This window comes from Oncorhynchus clarkii, chromosome 29, assembly GCF_045791955.1.
Source record: "Oncorhynchus clarkii lewisi isolate Uvic-CL-2024 chromosome 29, UVic_Ocla_1.0, whole genome shotgun sequence".
In the NCBI taxonomy this organism is placed as follows: Eukaryota; Metazoa; Chordata; class Actinopteri; order Salmoniformes; family Salmonidae; genus Oncorhynchus; species Oncorhynchus clarkii.
In genome coordinates, this window is record NC_092175.1 from 29,450,611 (window position 1) to 29,471,884 (window position 21,274).

Sequence of the window (21,274 nt, forward strand, 5' to 3'; positions counted from 1 at the left end):
TGCAAGCTAGATCCCTGCTATGTCTCATTGAAGATCTAGATAACTTTTATGGACTCTCTGTACTAAAAACCTAATTATGATAACTGTACAATATTACGTGTTGGATCTTTTAAAAGCACAACTTTTACATTACCCAGCAGTTTACCTATAAAATGGGCAGACTTGGTATTCATATCACAAAATATATAAATAAGCTCTCCTCAATGAATTTCAATAGAAAACTTGTAGACAAGATCCTGCAACCATGAAGAGATAAATACCTGTCTATTTATGGAAAAATTGCCCTGATTTAACTCCTTAGTCATATCTCAGTTTACTCACTTACTTATGGCGCTGCCTACTCCTGATGCTTTGTTTTTCAAATCATATGAGCTAAAAAATATTTTGCTTTATCTGGGACGCTACACCAGACAAAATAAAGCGTGCTTATCTATAAAATGAATTGGGCGGGTTGAGATTATTAAATATAAAAGCACTAAACCTCTCTCTGAAAGCTTCACTTATTCAAAAGTTTTACTTGAACCCTAAACGGTTCTCAAGTAGATTATTAAGAAAAGCTCATCCATTGTTTAAAAATGGCCTTTGTGCAGATTGCCAAGTCTCATTTTCGATTAATTGAAAATTATACTTTTTTTTAAAGTATCTCTCTTAAACAAGCATTGCAGAGCTGGCTACAATTTCAATTTCATCCCCCTGAAAAGATAGAACAAATATTACAACACATTTTATGGCTGAACTCAAATGTGTTGGTTGATAAAATACCTGTATTTATGGGAAGGGTATTTTGTGCTTAAATGATATTGTAAATTGTAATGGTAGAGTTATGTCTTTCATGGAGTTATCAGAATTGTATGGGAAGGTCTGCTCAATCCAAGAGTACAACCAATTGATTACAGCATTACCCCCAAAATGGAGGAGGCTGGTGGCAGCTGGAGGAGGTAGGGAACTGGTCTGTCTGTCCACTTTTAAAGGATCAAAACTTGCGGAGGAATAAAACTATCATAAATAGGAAAGTATACCAGTTTCATTTGAGGACCAGGATGTTGACAACTGTGCCATACAGATTGCAAAATAGTTGGGAAGAGATTTTTGATGTACCGATTCCATGGTCCAGGGTGTATTACTTGATATATAAAACGACGCAAGATTCAAGACTTTGTGCTTTTCAGCTAAAATGATTATATAGAATTCTTGCCACCAAGAAAATCTTGAATATTTGGGGCATAAAATCATCCAAGCTCTGCAGATTTTGTTGTGAGGATATAGAATCAATAGACCATTTATTTTGGTATTGCCCTCAGGTAGGTAGCCTGTTTCTGGTCTCAGGTTCAGGAATGGCTGAAAATGCATACTGTATCATTGATCTAAAATTGACCCTAGCAATAGTACTGTTGAGAGACCGGGCCAGTCAATTACTTATATACTAATACTCTTAGTAAAAGTATTTATCTTCACCTCGCAATCTGTGGATTATTTTCGATTAGATAGATTGAAATTGTACGTTAAACATCACAGAATAGTTGAAAGATATATACAGTGGGGCAAACCAATTGTGCAAGTTCTCCCACTTAGAAAGATGAGAGAGGCCTGTAATTTTCATCATAGGTACACTTCAACTATGACAGACAAAATGAGAAAAAAAAATCCAGAAAATCACATTGTAGGATTTGTAATTAATTTATTTGCAAATTATGGTGGAAAATAACTATTTGGTCAATAACAAAAGTTTATCTCAATACTTTGTTATATACCCTTTGTTGGCAATGACGGAGGTCAAACGTTTTTTGTAAGTCTTCACAAGGTTTTCACACACTGTTGCTGGTATTTTGGCCCATTCCTCCATGCAGATCTCCTCTAGAGCAGTGATGTTTTGAGGCTGTTGCTGGGCAACACGGACTTTCAACTCCCTCCAAAGATTTTCTATGGGGTTGAGATCTGGAGACTGGCTAGGCCACTCCAGGACCTTGAAATGCTTCTTACGAAGCCACTCCTTCGTTGCCCGGGCGGTGTGTTTGGGATCATTGTCATGTTGAAAGACCCAGCCACGTTTCATCTTCAATGCCCTTGGTGATGGAAGGAGGTTTTCATTCAAAATCTCATGATACATGGCCCCATTCATTCTTTCCTTTACACGGATCAGTCGTCCTGGTCCCTTTGCAGAAAAACAGCCCCAAAGTATGATGTTTCCACCCCCATGCTTCACAGTAGGTATGGTGTTCTTTGGATGCAACTCAGCATTCTTTGTCCTCCAAACACGACGAGTTGAGTTTTTACCAAAAAGTTATATTTTGGTTTCATCTGACCATATGACATTCTCCCAATCTTCTTCTGGATCATCCAAATGCTCTCTAGCAAACTTCAGACGGGCCTGGACATGTACTGGCTTAAGCAGGGGGACACGTCTGACACTGCAGGATTTGAGTCCCTGGCGACGTAGTGTATTACTGATGGTAGGCTTTGTTATTTTGGTCCCAGCTCTCTGCAGGTCATTCACTAGGTCCCCCCGTGTGGTTCTGGGATTTTTGCTCACCGTTCTTGTGATCATTTTGACCCCACGGGGTGAGATCTTGCGTGGAGCCCCAGATCGAGGGAGATTATCAGTGGTCTTGTATGTCTTCCATTTGCTAATAATTGCTCCCACAGTTGATTTCTTCAAACCAATCTGCTTACCTATTGCAGATTCAGTCTTCCCAGCCTGGTGCAGGTCTACAATTTTGTTTCTGGTGTCCTTTGACAGCTCTTTGGTCTTGGCCATAGTGGAGTTTGGAGTGTGACTGTTTGAGGTTGTGGACAGGTGTCTTTTATACTGATAACAAGTTCAAACAGGTGCCATTAATACAGGTAACGAGTGGAGGACAGAGGAGCCTCTTAAAGAAGAAGTTACAGGTCTGTGAGAGCCAGAAATCTTGCTTGTTTGTAGGTGACCAAATACTTATTTTCCACCATAATTTGCAAATAAAAGTATTAAAATCGTACAATGTGATTTTCTTGCACAATTGGTGGCTGACTAAATACTTGTTTGCCCCACTGTATGTTGCGTAGAAATCCGAAGAGGGTGGCCAGCACAGATAGGTGGGATGGGCTGAGGGTTGGGATGTGGAATTGGAGACAAGTGGGAGTGGAGTTGCTTGGCAGGAAATAGAATGATGGTCAAAAATAAAGTATAAAACATAATAAAACGTAAGTTTGAACGACACTGATGGACAGTGTTTTTACAGCTAATGCTGGTTTGCCTGAGGCTGATGCTGATGTTTGTACACATACAGTGCCTTGCGAAAGTATTCGGCCCCCTTGAACTTTGCAACCTTTTGCCACATTTCAGGCTTCAAACATAAAGATATAAAACTGTATTTTTTTGTGAAGAATCAACAACAAGTGGGACACAATCATGAAGTGGAACGACATTTATTGGATATTTCAAACTTTTTTAACAAATCAAAAACTGAAAAATTGGGCGTGCAAAATTATTCAGCCCCCTTAAGTTAATACTTTGTAGCGCCACCTTTTGCTGCGATTACAGCTGTAAGTCGCTTGGGGTATGTCTCTATCAGTTTTGCACATCGAGAGACTGACATTTTTCCCATTCCTCCTTGCAAAACAGCTCGAGCTCAGTGAGGTTGGATGGAGAGCATTTGTGAACAGCAGTTTTCAGTTCTTTCCACAGATTCTCGATTGGATTCAGGTCTGGACTTTGACTTGGCCATTCTAACACCTGGATATGTTTATTTTTGAACCATTCCATTGTAGATTTTGCTTTATGTTTTGGATCATTGTCTTGTTGGAAGACAAATCTCCGTCCCAGTCTCAGGTCTTTTGCAGACTCCATCAGGTTTTCTTCCAGAATGGTCCTGTATTTGGCTCCATCCATCTTCCCATCAATTTTAACCATCTTCCCTGTCCCTGCTGAAGAAAAGCAGGCCCAAACCATGATGCTGCCACCACCATGTTTGACAGTGGGGATGGTGTGTTCAGCTGTGTTGCTTTTACGCCAAACATAACGTTTTGCATTGTTGCCAAAAAGTTCAATTTTGGTTTCATCTGACCAGAGCACCTTCTTCCACATGTTTGGTGTGTCTCCCAGGTGTCTTGTGGCAAACTTTAAACGACACTTTTTATGGATATCTTTAAGAAATGGCTTTCTTCTTGCCACTCTTCCATAAAGGCCAGATTTGTGCAATATACGACTGATTGTTGTCCTATGGACAGAGTCTCCCACCTCAGCTGTAGATCTCTGCAGTTCATCCAGAGTGATCATGGGCCTCTTGGCTGCATCTCTGATCAGTCTTCTCCTTGTATGAGCTGAAAGTTTAGAGGGACGGCCAGGTCTTGGTAGATTTGCAGTGGTCTGATACTCCTTCCATTTCAATATTATCGCTTGCACAGTGCTCCTTGGGATGTTTAAAGCTTGGGAAATCTTTTTGTATCCAAATCCGGCTTTAAACTTCTTCACAACAGTATCTCGGACCTGCCTGGTGTGTTCCTTGTTCTTCATGATGCTCTCTGCGCTTTTAACGGACCTCTGAGACTATCACAGTGCAGGTGCATTTATACGGAGACTTGATTACACACAGGTGGATTGTATTTATCATCATTAGTCATTTAGGTCAACATTGGATCATTCAGAGATCCTCACTGAACTTCTGGAGAGAGTTTGCTGCACTGAAAGTAAAGGGGCTGAATAATTTTGCACGCCCAATTTTTCAGTTTTTGATTTGTTAAAAAAGTTTGAAATATCCAATAAATGTCGTTCCACTTCATGATTGTGTCCCACTTGTTGTTGATTCTTCACAAAAAAATACAGTTTTATATCTTTATGTTTGAAGCCTGAAATGTGGCAAAAGGTCGCAAAGTTCAAGGGGGCCGAATACTTTCGCCAGGCACTGTATATATATACACACTCTCATTCAAATACACTCATACACAGACACACACATATGTAAATAGTGCCAGACATGCACTCAAATATATACAGTTGGCCTTTTTTGATTTTAGTTGTCCTTGATGTCCTTTGTTTTGTTTTTTTGCATTGTTTTCTTTTTACTTTTGCCTTTTTTCTCATGAGCTAATTTTCTTGGTTGTTGGTGCATAGGGGGTGTTCTTGGGGGTGGTGGATGGAATTAATTACATTTTTTGTTTGATTTTTATTGCGGGGGGGGGGGGGTGACTGTGGGATGGGTCTCGGATGGTTGAGGGACAGCTGTGGTGAACTGTGGGGGGATCTTGGAGGGTTTGTATCCCCGTTTTTGAATGGGAGTCTGTTGGGTGATTGGTGTGATGTAGTTGTTGAGCGGCTTCACTGCAAGTATATTGTATGTTTTGGATTTTCAATATAATAAAAATACTCTTCTCTTCCATTTCAGGGCTATTCTTTCGTTGCTCCCTCCATTCTGTTCAACAAGAACGTGGTGATGGGGGACTTCATGGAGGGCCAGATGGGAGCAGAGCGACCGGGCTCATCCACTGTCCGTCGCAGTGCTATGTTAGCGGTATGGATCTAGTCCTCACATGGCTGTAGGAAAGCCAGTGCTATGTTAGCGGTATGGATCTAGTCCTCACATGGCTGTAGGAAAGCCAGTGCTATGTTAGCGGTATGGAACTAGTCCTCACATGGCTGTAGGAAAGCCAGTGCTATGTTAGCGGTATGGAACTAGTCCTCACATGGCTGTAGGAAAGCCAGAGCTATGTTAGCGGTATGGAACTAGTCCTCACATGGCTGTTGGAAAGCCAGTGCTATGTTAGCGGTATGGAACTAGTCCTGACCGGGCTGTAGGAAAGCCAGTGCTATGTTAGCGGTATGGAACTAGTCCTCACATGGCTGTAGGAAAGCCAGTGCTATGATAGCGGTATGGAACTAGTCCTCACATAGCTGTAGGAAAGCCCGTGCTATGTTAGCGGTATGGAACTAGTCCTGACCGGGCAGTAGGAAAGCCAGTGCTATGTTAGCGGTATGGAACTAGTCCTGACCGGGCAGTAGGAAAGCCAGTGCTATGTTAGCGGTATGGATCTAGTCCTCACATGGCTGTAGGAAAGCCAGTGCTATGTTAGCGGTATGGATCTAGTCATCACATGGCTGTAGGAAAGCCAGTGCTATGTTAGCGGTATGGAACTAGTCCTCACATGGCTGTAGGAAAGCCAGTGCTATGTTAGCGGTATGGAACTAGTCCTCACATGGCTGTAGGAAAGCCAGTGCTATGTTAGCGGTATGGAACTAGTCCTCACATGGCTGTTGGAAAGCCAGTGCTATGTTAGCGGTATGGAACTAGTCCTGACCGGGCTGTAGGAAAGCCAGTGCTATGTTAGCGGTATGGAACTAGTCCTCACATGGCTGTAGGAAAGCCAGTGCTATGATAGCGGTATGGAACTAGTCCTCACATAGCTGTAGGAAAGCCCGTGCTATGTTAGCGGTATGGAACTAGTCCTGACCGGGCAGTAGGAAAGCCAGTGCTATGTTAGCGGTATGGAACTAGTCCTGACCGGGCAGTAGGAAAGCCAGTGCTATGTTAGCGGTATGGAACTAGTCCTGACCGGGCTGTAGGAAAGCCAGTGCTATGTTAGCGGTATGGATCTAGTCCTCACATGGCTGTAGGAAAGCCAGTGCTATGTTAGCGGTATGGAACTAGTCCTCACATGGCTGTAGGAAAGCCAGTGCTATGTTAGCGGTATGGAATTAGTCCTGACCGGGCTGTCGGAAAGCCAGTGCTATGTTAGAGGTATGGAACTAGTCCTGACCGGGCTGTCGGAAAGCCAGTGCTATGTTAGCGGTATGGAACTAGTCCTCACATGGCTGTAGGAAAGCCAGTGCTATGTTAGTGGTATGGAACTAGTCCTCACATGGCTGTCGGAAAGCCAGTGCTATGTTAGTGGTATGGAACTAGTCCTGACCGGGCTGTATGAATGTTGTTAGGTGAATGTATTACGTCAGGTCTTGCTGGCCTGAGCTCAATCTGTGCTGCTTTAATAAATATCCGTCCAGCCAGCAATTTAAATATTTAATTTGGACACATTCTACAGTTTCCTGTGCAGTTGTATTTGACTTCCCTCTTTTGTCCTCTGCAGGACTCTACGTTCTTCCAGCTGTATGAGCTGTGCCTGCAGGGGGCACCCCTGGGCGAGGGCAGCTTCTCTGTGTGCAGGAAGTGTCGACACCACCAGAGTGGCCATGAGTACGCCGTTAAGATCATCAGCCGCAGGTGAGTCAGCCGGGGTGTGGGGCTGGCTGAGACACTGTCACTCGCTAATGCAATGTGTCATTATTACACCAGCATGATGAATTACACACTTCACGCTGCTGTGTTTTAATGCCTATTCCATGGCATTTTTTTATTTTAAGGGGGGTAGGGCGCTTGGCATTACCAACCACAGTATTTTTCAGACCAGTTAGTACATACTAGCAACACGCATAACCACCAAACCATACAGGCAAATTCAGGGAAGCTAAGACAATCCAAGCCAAGGACAAATCATCTTAAATCTACAGTTTTATATAGAGCCATAGCTGAATGGAACTCTTTACCAATCCATACTTCTCAGGCAAAAAGTAAATCCACCTTCAAGAAAAAATAATAGCGCATCCATCTAATGTGATAGACCAAATGACTGGACAGGAAATAGAAAGAATATCTAATGTGATAGACCAAATGACTGGACAGGAAATAGAAAGAACATCTAATGTGATAGACCAAATGACTGGACAGGAAATAGAAAGAACATCTAATGTGATAGACCAAATGACTGGACAGGAAATAGAAAGAACATCTAATGTGATAGACCAAATGACTGGACAGGAAATAGAAAGAACATCTAATGTGATAGACCAAATGACTGGACAGGAAATAGAAAGAACATCTAATGTGATAGACCAAATGACTGGACAGGAAATAGAAAGAATATCTAATGTGATAGACCAAATGACTAGACAGGAAATAGAAAGAACATCTAATGTGATAGACCAAATGACTGGACAGGAAATAGAAAGAACATCTAATGTGATAGACCAAATGACTGGACAGGAAATAGAAAGAACATCTAATGTGATAGACCAAATGACTGGACAGGAAATAGAAAGAACATCTAATGTGATAGACCAAATGACTGGACAGGAAATAGAAAGAATATCTAATGTGATAGACCAAATGACTGGACAGGAAATAGAAAGAACATCTAATGTGATAGACCAAATGACTGGACAGGAAATAGAAAGAACATCTAATGTGATAGACCAAATGACTGGACAGGAAATAGAAAGAACATCTAATGTGATAGACCAAATGACTGGACAGGAAATAGAAAGAACATCTAATGTGATAGACCAAATGACTGGACAGGAAATAGAAAGAATATCTAATGTGACAGACCAAATGACTGGACCGGAAATAGAAAGCATAAACTGAATGTTAAATGTGTTTCCTGTCAGGTATTTTAATTGTCTATTTGTTGAATATTTGTGAAGTCTTGATTTGTGTTTGTAATGTCTTGTTAATTGTTAATTGTTGTTGGACCCCAGGAAGATTAGCTAGCGTTATGGTGTTAGCTAATGGTGATCCTTATAAAAGTACAACAAAAGAAATGACCACAGCTGTTTCATAGGCTGTTTGGCGCACTGAGGTGCTTTGTGTTGTTGACCTTTAATGTGTGAATGCCTCTCTCTCTCTCCTGCTTGTTAGAATGGAAGTGAACACTCAGAGGGAGATTGCTGCCCTCAGGCAGTGTGAGGCTCACCCCAACATTGTCAAACTGCATGAGGTCTACACTGATCAGGTACAGAAGGATGATATTATGCACATGCACACACCTTCAAGCACTAACTACAGGCACTCACCTTCAAGCACTAACTACAGGCACTCACCTTCAAGCACTAACAACTACAGGCACTCACCTTCAAGCACTAACAACTACAGGCACACACCTTCAAGCACTAACAACTACAGGCACACACCTTCAAGCACTAACAACTACAGGCACACACCTTCAAGCACTAACAACTACAGGCACACACCTTCAAGCACTAACAACTACAGGATACCCATTTTCAAGCACTAACTACAGGCACACACCTTCAAGCACTAACAACTACAGGATACCCATTTTCAAGCACTAACAACTACAGGCACCCACCTTCAAGCACTAACAACTACAGGATACCCATTTTCAAGCACTAACAACTACAGGCACACACCTTCAAGCACTAACTACAGGCACACACCTTCAAGCACTAACAACTACAGGCACCCACCTTCAAGCACTAACAACTACAGGCACACACCTTCAAGCACTAACAACTACAGGCACACACCTTCAAGCACTAACAACTACAGGCACACACCTTCAAGCACTAACAACTACAGGATACCCATTTTCAAGCACTAACTACAGGCACACACCTTCAAGCACTAACAACTACAGGATACCCATTTTCAAGCACTAACAACTACAGGCACCCACCTTCAAGCACTAACAACTACAGGATACCCATTTTCAAGCACTAACAACTACAGGCACACACCTTCAAGCACTAACTACAGGCACACACCTTCAAACACTAACAACTACAGGCACCCACCTTCAAGCACTAACAACTACAGGGACACACCTTCAAGCACTAACAACTACAGGCACCCACCTTCAAGCACTAACAACTACAGGCACACACCTTCAAGCACTAACAACTACAGGCACACACCTTCAAGCACTAACAACTACAGGATACCCATTTTCAAGCACTAACAACTACAGGCACCCACCTTCAAGCACTAACAACTACAGGATACTCATTTTCAAGCACTAACAACTACAGGCACACACCTTCAAGCACTAACTACAGGCACACACCTTCAAGCACTAACAACTACAGGCACCCACCTTCAAGCACTAACAACTACAGGGACACACCTTCAAGCACTAACAACTACAGGCACCCACCTTCAAGCACTAACAACTACAGGCACCCACCTTCAAGCACTAACAACTACAGGCACCCACCTTCAAGCACTAACAACTACAGGCACACACCTTCAAGCACTAACAACTACAGGCACCCACCTTCAAGCACTAACAACTACAGACACACACCTTCAAGCACTAACTACAGGCACACACTTTCAAGCACTAACTACAGGCACACACCTTCAAGCACTAACAACTACAGGCACCCACCTTCAAGCACTAACAACTACAGGGACACACCTTCAAGCACTAACAACTACAGGCACCCACCTTCAAGCACTAACAACTACAGGCACACACCTTCAAGCACTAACAACTACAGGCACACACCTTCAAGCACTAACAACTACAGGATACCCATTTTCAAGCACTAACAACTACAGGCACCCACCTTCAAGCACTAACAACTACAGGATACTCATTTTCAAGCACTAACAACTACAGGCACCCACCTTCAAGCACTAACAACTACAGGATACCCATTTTCAAGCACTAACAACTACAGGCACACACCTTCAAGCACTAACAACTACAGGCACCCACCTTCAAGCACTAACAACTACAGGGACACACCTTCAAGCACTAACAACTACAGGGACACACCTTCAAGCACTAACAACTACAGGCACCCACCTTCAAGCACTAACAACTACAGGCACCCACCTTCAAGCACTAACAACTACAGGCACACACCTTCAAGCACTAACAACTACAGGCACCCACCTTCAAGCACTAACAACTACAGGCACCCACCTTCAAGCACTAACAACTACAGACACACACCTTCAAGCACTAACTACAGGCACACACTTTCAAGCACTAACTACAGGCACACACCTTCAAGCACTAACAACTACAGGCATCCACCTTCAAGCACTAACTACAGGCACCCACCTTCAAGCACTAACAACTACAGGGACACACCTTCAAGCACTAACCGGCGCCGACAGAGATGGCCGCCTCGCTTCGCGTTCCTAGGAAACTATGCAGTTTTTTGTTTTTTTTACGTGTTATTTCTTACATTAGTACCCCAGGTCATCTTAGGTTTCATCACATACAGTCGAGAAGAACTACTGAATATAAGATCAGCGTCAACTCACCATCAGTACGACCAAGAATACGCTTTTCGCGACGCGGATCCTGTGCTCTACCTTACAAACAGGACAACGGAGTGGATCCTATGCAGCGACCCAAAAAAACGACTCCGAAAAAGAGGGAAACGAGGCGGTCTTCTGGTCAGACTCCGGAGACGGGCACATCGTGCACCATTCCCTAGCATTCTTCTTGCCAATGTCCAGTCTCTTGACAACAAGGTTGATGAAATCCGAGCAAGGGTAGCATTCCAGAGGGACATCAGAGACTGTAACGTTCTTTGCTTCACGGAAACGTGGCTTACTGGAGAGACGCTATCCGAAGCGGTGCAGCCAACAGGTTTCTCCACGCATCGCACAGACAGGAAAAAACATCTTTCTGGTAAAAAGAGGGGCGGGGGCGTATGCCTTATGACTAACGTGACATGGTGTGATGAAAGAAACATACAGGAACTCAAATCCTTCTGTTCACCTGATTTAGAATTCCTCACAATCAAATGTAGACCGCATTATCTACCAAGAGAATTCTCTTCGATTATAATCACAGCCGTATATATCCCCCCCCAAGCAGACACATCGTTGGCTCTGAATGAACTTTATTTGACTCTTTGCAAACTGGAAACCATTTATCCGGAGGCTGCATTCATTGTAGCTGGGGATTTTAACAAGGCTAATCTGAAAACAAGACTCCCCAAATTTTATCAGCATATCGATTGCGCAACCAGGGGTGGAAAGACCTTGGATCATTGTTACTCTAACTTCCGCGACGCATATAAGGCCCTGCCCCGCCCCCCTTTCGGAAAAGCTGACCACGACTCCATTTTGTTGATCCCTGCCTACAGACAGAAACTAAAACAAGAGGCTCCCACGCTGAGGTCTGTCCAACGCTGGTCCGACCAAGCTGACTCCACACTCCAAGACTGCTTCCATCACGTGGACTGGGACATGTTTCGTATTGCGTCAGACAACAACATTGACGAATACACTGATTCGGTGTGCGAGTTCATTAGAACGTGCGTTGAAGATGTCGTTCCCATAGCAACGATTAAAACATTCCCTAACCAGAAACCATGGATTGATGGCAGCATTCGTGTGAAACTGAAAGCGCGAACCACTGCTTTTAATCAGGGCAAGGTGTCTGGTAACATGACCGAATACAAACAGTGCAGCTATTCCCTCCGCAAGGCTATCAAACAAGCTAAGCGTCAGTACAGAGACAAAGTAGAATCTCAATTCAACGGCTCAGACACAAGAGGCATGTGGCAGGGTCTACAGTCAATCACGGACTACAGGAAGAAATCCAGCCCAGTCACGGACCAGGATGTCCTGCTCCCAGGCAGACTAAATAACTTTTTTGCCCGCTTTGAGGACAATACAGTGCCACTGACACGGCCTGCAACGAAAACTTGCGGTCTCTCCTTCACTGCAGCCGAGGTGAGTAAGACATTTAAACGTGTTAACCCTCGCAAGGCTGCAGGCCCAGACGGCATCCCCAGCCGCGCCCTCAGAGCATGCGCAGACCAGCTGGCCGGTGTGTTTACGGACATATTCAATCAATCCCTATACCAGTCTGCTGTTCCCACATGCTTCAAGAGGGCCACCATTGTTCCTGTTCCCAAGAAAGCTAAGGTAACTGAGCTAAACGACTACCGCCCCGTAGCACTCACTTCCGTCATCATGAAGTGCTTTGAGAGACTAGTCAAGGACCATATCACCTCCACCCTACCTGACACCCTAGACCCACTCCAATTTGCTTACCGCCCAAATAGGTCCACAGACGATGCAATCTCAACCACACTGCACACTGCCCTAACCCATCTGGACAAGAGGAATACCTATGTGAGAATGCTGTTCATTGACTACAGCTCGGCATTCAACACCATAGTACCCTCCAAGCTCGTCATCAAGTTCGAGACCCTGGGTCTCGACCCCGCCCTGTGCAACTGGGTACTGGACTTCCTGACGGGCCGCCCCCAGGTGGTGAGGGTAGGCAACAACATCTCCTCCCCGCTGATCCTCAACACTGGGGCCCCACAAGGGTGCGTTCTGAGCCCTCTCCTGTACTCCTTGTTCACCCACGACTGCGTGGCCACGCACGCCTCCAACTCAATCATCAAGTTTGCGGACGACACAACAGTGGTAGGCTTGATTACCAACAACGACGAGACGGCCTACAGGGAGGAGGTGAGGGCCCTCGGAGTGTGGTGTCAGGAAAATAACCTCACACTCAACGTCAACAAAACTAAGGAGATGATTGTGGACTTCAGGAAACAGCAGAGGGAACACCCCCCTATCCACATTGATGGAACAGTAGTGGAGAGGGTAGCAAGTTTTAAGTTCCTCGGCATACACATCACAGACAAACTGAATTGGTCCACTCACACAGACAGCATTGTGAAGAAGGCGCAGCAGCGCCTCTTCAACCTCAGGAGGCTGAAGAAATTCGGCTTGTCACCAAAAGCACTCACAAACTTCTACAGATGCACAATCGAGAGCATCCTGGCGGGCTGTATCACCGCCTGGTACGGCAACTGCTCCGCCCTCAACCGTAAGGCTCTCCAGAGGGTAGTGAGGTCTGCACAACGCATCACCGGGGGCAAACTACCTGCCCTCCAGGACACCTACACCACCCGATGTCACAGGAAGGCCATAAAGATCATCAAGGACATCAACCACCCGAGCCACTGCCTGTTCACCCCGCTATCATCCAGAAGGCGAGGTCAGTACAGGTGCATCAAAGCTGGGACCGAGAGACTGAAAAACAGCTTCTATCTCAAGGCTATCAGACTGTTAAACAGCCACCACTAACATTGAGTGGCTGCTGCCAACACACTGACACTGACTCAACTCCAGCCACTTTAATAATGGGATTGATGGGAAATGATGTAAATATATCACTAGCCACTTTAAACAATGCTACCTTATATAATGTTACTTACCCTACATTATTCATCTCATAGGCATACGTATTAACTGTACTCTATATCATCGACTGTATCCTTATGTAATACATGTATCACTAGCCACTTTAACTATGCCACTTTGTTTACATACTCATCTCATATGTATATACTGTACTCGATACAATCTACTGTATCTGCCTATGCTGCTCTGTACCATCACTCATTCATATATCCTTATGTGCATATTCTTTATCCCCTCACACTGTGTACAAGACAGTAGTTTTGGAATTGTTAGTTAGATTACTTGTTGGTTATTACTGCATTGTCGGAACTAGAAGCACAAGCATTTCGCTACACTCGCATTAACATCTGCTAACCATGTGTATGTGACAAATAAAATTTGATTTGATTTGATTTGATAACAACTACAGGCACACACCTTCAAGCACTAACAACTACAGGCACCCACCTTCAAGCACTAACAACTACAGGCACACCCCCTCTTTTCCATCCTCCCTCCCCCCACCTCCTTCTCTTTCCCCATCCTCCCTCCTTCTCTCTCCCTCCTCTCTCTCAGTTCCATACGTACCTGGTGATGGAGCTGCTGCGTGGGGGGGAGCTGCTGGAGAGGATCAAGAAGAAGAAGCTGTTTGGGGAATCAGAGGCCAGTCAGCTGCTCAGGAGCCTTGTGTCAGCTGTTGGCTTCATGCACGAGGCTGGAGTGGTGCATAGAGACCTCAAACCAGAGGTGGGCCAACAGACAGACACAGACAGCGAGAGAGAGGGAGTCTAAATATATTCTATAGAAATGTATAGCCCGAAAGAAGTCATTGAGTTTGCTGCAATAGTACTCTGTACCAACCAAAGCCTGTAGCCAGTTAGTATGATGAGATCAAAGTCTTTAGCAATGCTGTAAAAACCACTAAGCATGGCCTATCAGGTTTATGATTTTATTTTGTTGGTTCAGGCTAAAATAAATTGACATTTGTTGCTCCATTACATCAGCCAATGACTGTAACCTTCTGTTGACTGTGTTGTTCCTGCACGGCCCACTCACTTCTTTCTCGCTCGCTCTCTCTCTTTCCTTTTCTCTTTTTCAGAATGTGCTGTTTGCAGACGAGGGGGAGGACTCGGTGCTGAAGGTGATAGATTTTGGTTTTGCCCGGGTGTGCCCTGCGGGCAGCGCCCCCCTGCAGACTCCCTGCTTCACACTGCAGTACGCTGCTCCTGAGCTCTTCCACAGCACCGGTTACGACCAGGCCTGCGACCTCTGGAGCCTTGGGGTCATCCTGGTACTTACCCCCCCCCCCCACCTGACTCTGTAATGTGTCATTAGTAAAACTAATTATCGGTATGTTATTAATGACTGTGTGTGTCCGTCCGTCCGGCAGTACACCATGCTGTCAGGACAGGTGCCCTTCCAGAGTAAGCAGCAGCAGCGAGCGGGGATGACCTCCTCTTATGCTGCTGACATCATGCATAAAATTAAAGAGGGAGACTTCTCGTTTGCTGGAGAAGCCTGGAAGGGTGTGTCAGGGGAGGCTAAAGAGCTTGTGAAAGGTATGTTCTGCATCCTTTACATTATCCTTATTCACTCATTGACATGATCCAAATCACATTTTATTTGTCACGTGCCGAATACAACAGGTGTAGGTAGACCTTACAGTGAAATGCTTACTTACAAGCCCTTAACCAACAATGCTTTAAGAAGTTTTTTTAGTTTTTTTTAAGTGTTAAGTAACAAATAGAAAATAAAAAGTAACAAAAAATTAAACAACAGCAGTCAAATAACAATAGCAAGGCTATATACAGGGATGTGCGGGGGCACCGGTTAGTTGAGTTAATTGAGATAATATGTACATGTAGGTAGAGTTAAAGTGAATATGCAAAGATAATAAACAGAGAGTAGCAGCAGCGTAAAAGAGGGGTCTGGGTAGCCCTTTGATTAGCTTTTCAGGAGTCTTATGACTTGGGGGTAGAAGCTGTTAAGAAGCCTTTTGGACCTAGACTTGGCGCTCTGGTACTGCTTGATGTGCGGTAGCAGAGATAACAGACTAGGGTGGCTGGAGTCTTTGACAATTTTTAGGGCTTTCCTCTAACACCGCCTGGTATAGAGGTCCTGGATGGCACGAAGCTTGGCCCCAGTGATGTACTGGGCCGTACGCACTACCTTGCGGTCGGAGGCCAAGCAGTTGCCATGCCAGGCAGTGATGCAACCAATCAGGATGCTCTCGATAGTGCAGCTGTAGAACCTTTGCTCGAAGGACCAATGCTCGAACTTTTCAGTCTCCTGAGGGGGAATAGGTTTTGTTGTGCCCTCTTCACGACTGTCTTAGTGTGTTTGCACCATGTTAGTTTGTTGGTGATGTGGACACCAAGAAACTTGAAGCTCTCCAACCTGCTCCACTACAACCCCGTCAATGAGAATGGGGGCGTGCTCGGTCCTCCTTTTCCTGTAGTCCACAATCATCAATCAATCACGATGCAATTATTCCTTCTCCATTCACTCAATCTTTTAAACATTTCCCCTGCCTTTCTGGCCCTGCCCTGCCCTCACTCACTTTCCTCTTTTCTGTCATGCTTTCTCTGCCCCTCCCTGCTCCTTCCTTTCCTCTCTCTCTCTTTCTTCTAAACTAACCCCCCCTCCCTTCCCAACCTTTCATATTTTTCATTTTCTCTTTCCCTCCCTACTTCCTTCCCTCCCTAACCCTTCTAAACCTCCCTCCCTCCTTCCCTCCCTAACCCTTCTAAACCTCCCTCCCTCCTTCCCTCCCTAACTCTTCTAAACCTCCCTCCTTCCCTCCCTAACTCTTCTAAACCTCCCTCCCTCCTTCCCTCCCTAACTCTTCTAAACCTCCCTCCTTCCCTCCCTAACTCTTCTAAACCTCCCTCCCTCCTTCCCTCCCTAACTCTTCTAAACCTCCCTCCCTCCTTCCCTCCCTAACTCTTCTAAACCTCCCTTCTTCCCTCCCTAACTCTTCTGAACCTCCTTCCTTCCTGTTTGTGTTCAGGGCTTCTGACAGTGGATCCAGAGAGGCGTCTCAAGCTGTCTGCTCTGAGAGAGAACAGCTGGCTGCAGGGCGGGGCTATCCTATCCTCCACCCCCCTCTGCACCCCAGATGTGCTAGAGTCCAGCGGCCCCATCGTCCGCTCCTATGTCAACGCCACCTACAAGGTAATGGAATTCCAGTGGGAAGAAAGTATACATTTTCTATAACCAGTAGATTACATTCCTTGTGTTCTTTTATTTATATATATTTTTTGAATCTCCCAATCAAATCAAAGTTTATTTGCCATATGCAGAGTATAGTGTATTGTATGCATTACAATTAAATGCTTACTTACTCGCCAGCTCTCCTCTCCAACAGTGCAACATCTATAAAAAAAGTATTCAATCAAAAATTAAGTTAAATGTTGGAGTAAAACAAATAGAGAACACAATATAAAAAAGCACTATAGGAATATAATAAAGGGTATGCGCAATATAATGACAATAGAGAAATAACCACAATAGAGAAATAACCACAATAGAGAAATAACCACAATAGAGAAATATAATGGAGGTGTATATGCGTTGTAATAGAATAGGTAGGTTATATTTAAGCAGTTAGGCCAGAGGTGTGGTATATGGCCAATATACCACGGCTCAGGGCTGTTCTTCAGCACGGCGGAGTGCCTGGACACAGCCCTGAGCCGTGGTATATTGGCCATATACAAACCCCAGAGGTGCCTTATTGCTATTATAAACTGGTTAACAATGTAGTTAGAGCAGTAAAAATACATGTTTTGTTGTATCCGTGGTAAATGGTCTGATAAACCACGGCTGTCAGCCAATCAGCATTCAGAGCTCAATTCACCCAATTTATAATATTGGATGTACTATTGTATGTACATCCTTTCTCCATTAGGCATTCAACAAGGGGAAGAGGGAGGGCTTCTTTCTGAAGAGTGTTGACAACGCCCCCCTTGCAAAGCGACGCAAGCTCAAGATGACAAGTACAGGTGTGGAGACTCGACGGAGCTCCTCTTGCTCATCCTCTTCTTCCTCTTCCTCAGCTGCCTCTGCCGCTGCAACAAACTCAAAAAACCAGCCACCACACCAAACTCTGCCCCCGAAGCTAGAAAAGCACTAGAAGGGGAGGAGGGGGAAGAGTGGGAGGAATAAAGTTAGAAGAAGGAAGCACATTAATTCAGATATGACAGATTGGGATACTGTCTCTGAAAGACCAGAGATGACTTGATTTGAATTCCAAAGTCATCTAGAATCTCCAAATTCTAAGTCTAAGAGCTTATTTATGAACCAACTATGAGACTAGTTAAATATTTAAGGATTCACCTCCCTGTTTTCTAGAAAGACGATGCTTTTTGCATTGTCGTAATGATGCAATGACTTTATCTATATGTGTTTATACCATTTGCAGTAAACTGCAGTAGCTTGTACCATCTCATTTAATTTTCCCAAGAAATTAACTAACATGTAATTTCTTGAATGGAAATAAGCTTTAGACCAGTGTTTTCATAACTCTGGTCTAGAGGATAAATATCAGTATGGTAGGTTATGGAAGACTGTTGGCTTTAAGGTCATACTAATGAAGGTTTCAGTCACCTTGCCAGGGTGATGATGATGAGCATGCAGTTATCCTGATGTTAACATGTTCTCAGTACCAGAGGGAGGGAGGGAGGCAGGGTGGAGGGAGGCAGGCGGGCGGGAGGGAGAGGTAAAGGGAAATGAGGAGCCACAATGAGCACAAGCCATATATACATAGGGAGGTCATGACCTCTACACCGGAGCACTTGTAGATACATACACAGCACTCATCGCATGACAAACCGAGGCAGTGGTTAGGAGTCTGTTGGAAGTCTCTCACTGTATCTAATGGTGTGGTTGAGATTGAGAAATAATGGTGCTACTGTACTATATAAAGAGAAAATCTATTATTATTACTGCGGACAGCTGTTCAAGTGAACTTTGACCCTGCGTGATGATCCCAGTCCATGGGACGCGGTCTTTGTGACCCAGATGTCCCATAGTGCCAATTTACAGGAACCTTAGTATCATTCCCTTTGGCTTGAGATTTCAGTGATCTATTGACATTGGTCTTGCTGTGTATACTTAACTGGTTCACTGAAGTTCACCTGCAAGTCAAATAACGGCATCCATTGTCCTGTGTGTGAATATGTGTGCTTCATTAATGAACAAGCATCATGATTCTGACTAAATAAGATAAAACGGGGAAATAAACACTGGGTTATGATAAACATTCTGATTTGATTTTATATTCTCATGAACAGATGACATTGCCCTACAGCTCATGGTGTTGAGTTCTTATGAGCAGAGCAACTTTTCGCTATATTTCTCAAAGGGACAAATCAAAATATGAATTATTTTGTACTGTGAGTAAGAATTGTCACCCTGATTTAAAGAATTTCGTGTTTTTTTTAAAGACATTTCGGTATTTTATCATTGAATGTCAGTTACACTGATCATTTACCAATCACTTTTTTACCCAAATATATTGACTGTTGATTAGATTTGTACCTGGATATCGCACAAATGTAGTCATTTAATCAGTGATACACATTTCAGCTTTAAACACAATGCTTATTTTAGTATTTATTACATTTTATGGGTTGTGATGTGTTTTTCTGATGCTGTGGTAATGGTTTTCAGACGGATTTACCTTTGGTGGGTTTGAGTGTATGTGCTGTATGCATGTTGATTGTTTTGCGTGTGCGCAGCGTGACTGGTTCTGGGTATTATATGTGCTCTTTTCCTTAGTCTCCAGGTAAACCATTATTGCAAGTTAATGTAGTAAATATATTTCTTTTTCGTTATTTCTTATAAACATTATTTTGTGTCAGGAACTGTGCTTTTGTTCTATGCTATTGTTTGTATTTTCATTTGGCTGTTGATGTCGTATGTTGTCTTTTTAATGTTATGAATTTGAGATACTATTTTTAATGAGCTACTGCCCATGCCATGTATTGTCCTTTTTGGCAAAAAATATCAAATGTTCTTCAAAGCATATCATGATATTGAGATACACTATGTCACAATAACTTGTAATGCTTTGTCTTGTGTCGAACACTTAAATGTGGAGAAAAATAAATGATTTTACTCAATATTTATTCATTTTCTTCAGTTCTTAGTCTCTTACATAAATTTGCCGTGAGTCCTTTTGCTTAGGAGATAATGATTGATGTATATTTTTAATTCAACTTTGTCTTGCATTTTATGCATCCAGGAAATATTTGTTACATGAGGTACAGTATTGGTTGTGACTGTTGACAGAAATGGACTTTAGTGTTAATGTAACCAGCAGGGGGCAGTAGGGTGCTTACCAGTAGCAGGCCAACAGGCACAATGAGCCATTGAAAACCAATAGACAACATGGCTATAACGTGATTATCATTTTGCCATTAATCAAAACTATACTTGAGTGGATCATTTCAATGGGAAATTGTGATATATTGAACGTGACACAGATGGATATGGATGAAACTGTAAATCATGACCATTCCAATAATTACAGTACAATCTGCAGTCTTGGAAATGACCCAAGGCATGAGCCTGCCTTTGGTAAGAGAGCACGCGAACACACACACACTGGGATGGATTAAATGTATACTTGAGCAGATACAGCCAGCCCTTTAACACAGACCCATGCAAACTGCTTTGGTAGACCTCAGAGCCCTGCAAACACCTCATATAGACTTTGTCTTACATTCATCCACCAAGCTTTTAAATAATTAAAACAGTAGAGAAGCTCTACTCGTGTCAATGCATCAAGGTTGATTTCATGGCAGACCTACCACTCTCTAGTCTCTGCCATCAAAATTGTATTATTTATTTCTAAAAACTCCTTTCATTATTAAGTACCGGTACCTAAACATGACTTCTGTGCACCATATAACCCGAGGAAGAAACATTCCATCACCAGCATGTTCTATACTGAACCCAAACAGTTCCAGTGCTATCAGGTAGAAAAGGCAAAACCAGCAATCATGTGACTGGAGGCCAAGAGGGTGTCCGCATGCAAGGTCACTGGTGGTGAGTGCTCATTTGTAAGCCCGAGCACTAGAGTCACATTGACGGATGTGTTGCTGGCGCAGGGGAAAACATGGAAGGAATATGCGTAAGTAAGGCTAACATACAGTGCCTATCGAAAGTCTACACCCCTCTTGGATTTCTTCACATTTTATTGTTACTAAGTGGGATTGAATTGTCATTTTTTTTATCAACGATCTCCACAAATTCTAAAAAAAAATTAAGATTCATGAAATATAAAACACTAATATACCTTGATTAGATAAGTATTCACCCCCCTGAGTCAATAC

At 43.6% G+C, this 21,274-nt stretch overlaps 1 protein-coding gene across 1 annotated transcript in view; it reads left to right on the forward strand.

Moving 5' to 3' along the window:
* The window catches only part of LOC139387876 (ribosomal protein S6 kinase alpha-4-like), a 30,853-nt gene extending 10,794 nt beyond the window's left edge, over positions 1-20,059 (forward strand). The window contains exons 11-18 of the mRNA XM_071134195.1: positions 5,361-5,486; positions 7,057-7,190; positions 8,664-8,757; positions 14,514-14,684; positions 15,037-15,228; positions 15,328-15,496; positions 16,948-17,111; positions 17,845-20,059. Of these exons, the coding sequence (XP_070990296.1) occupies positions 5,361-5,486; positions 7,057-7,190; positions 8,664-8,757; positions 14,514-14,684; positions 15,037-15,228; positions 15,328-15,496; positions 16,948-17,111; positions 17,845-18,069 (1,275 nt within the window). The 3' untranslated portion in view covers positions 18,070-20,059. The remainder of the gene's footprint in view (positions 1-5,360; positions 5,487-7,056; positions 7,191-8,663; positions 8,758-14,513; positions 14,685-15,036; positions 15,229-15,327; positions 15,497-16,947; positions 17,112-17,844) is intronic.
* Positions 20,060-21,274: the final 1,215 nt, after the last annotated feature.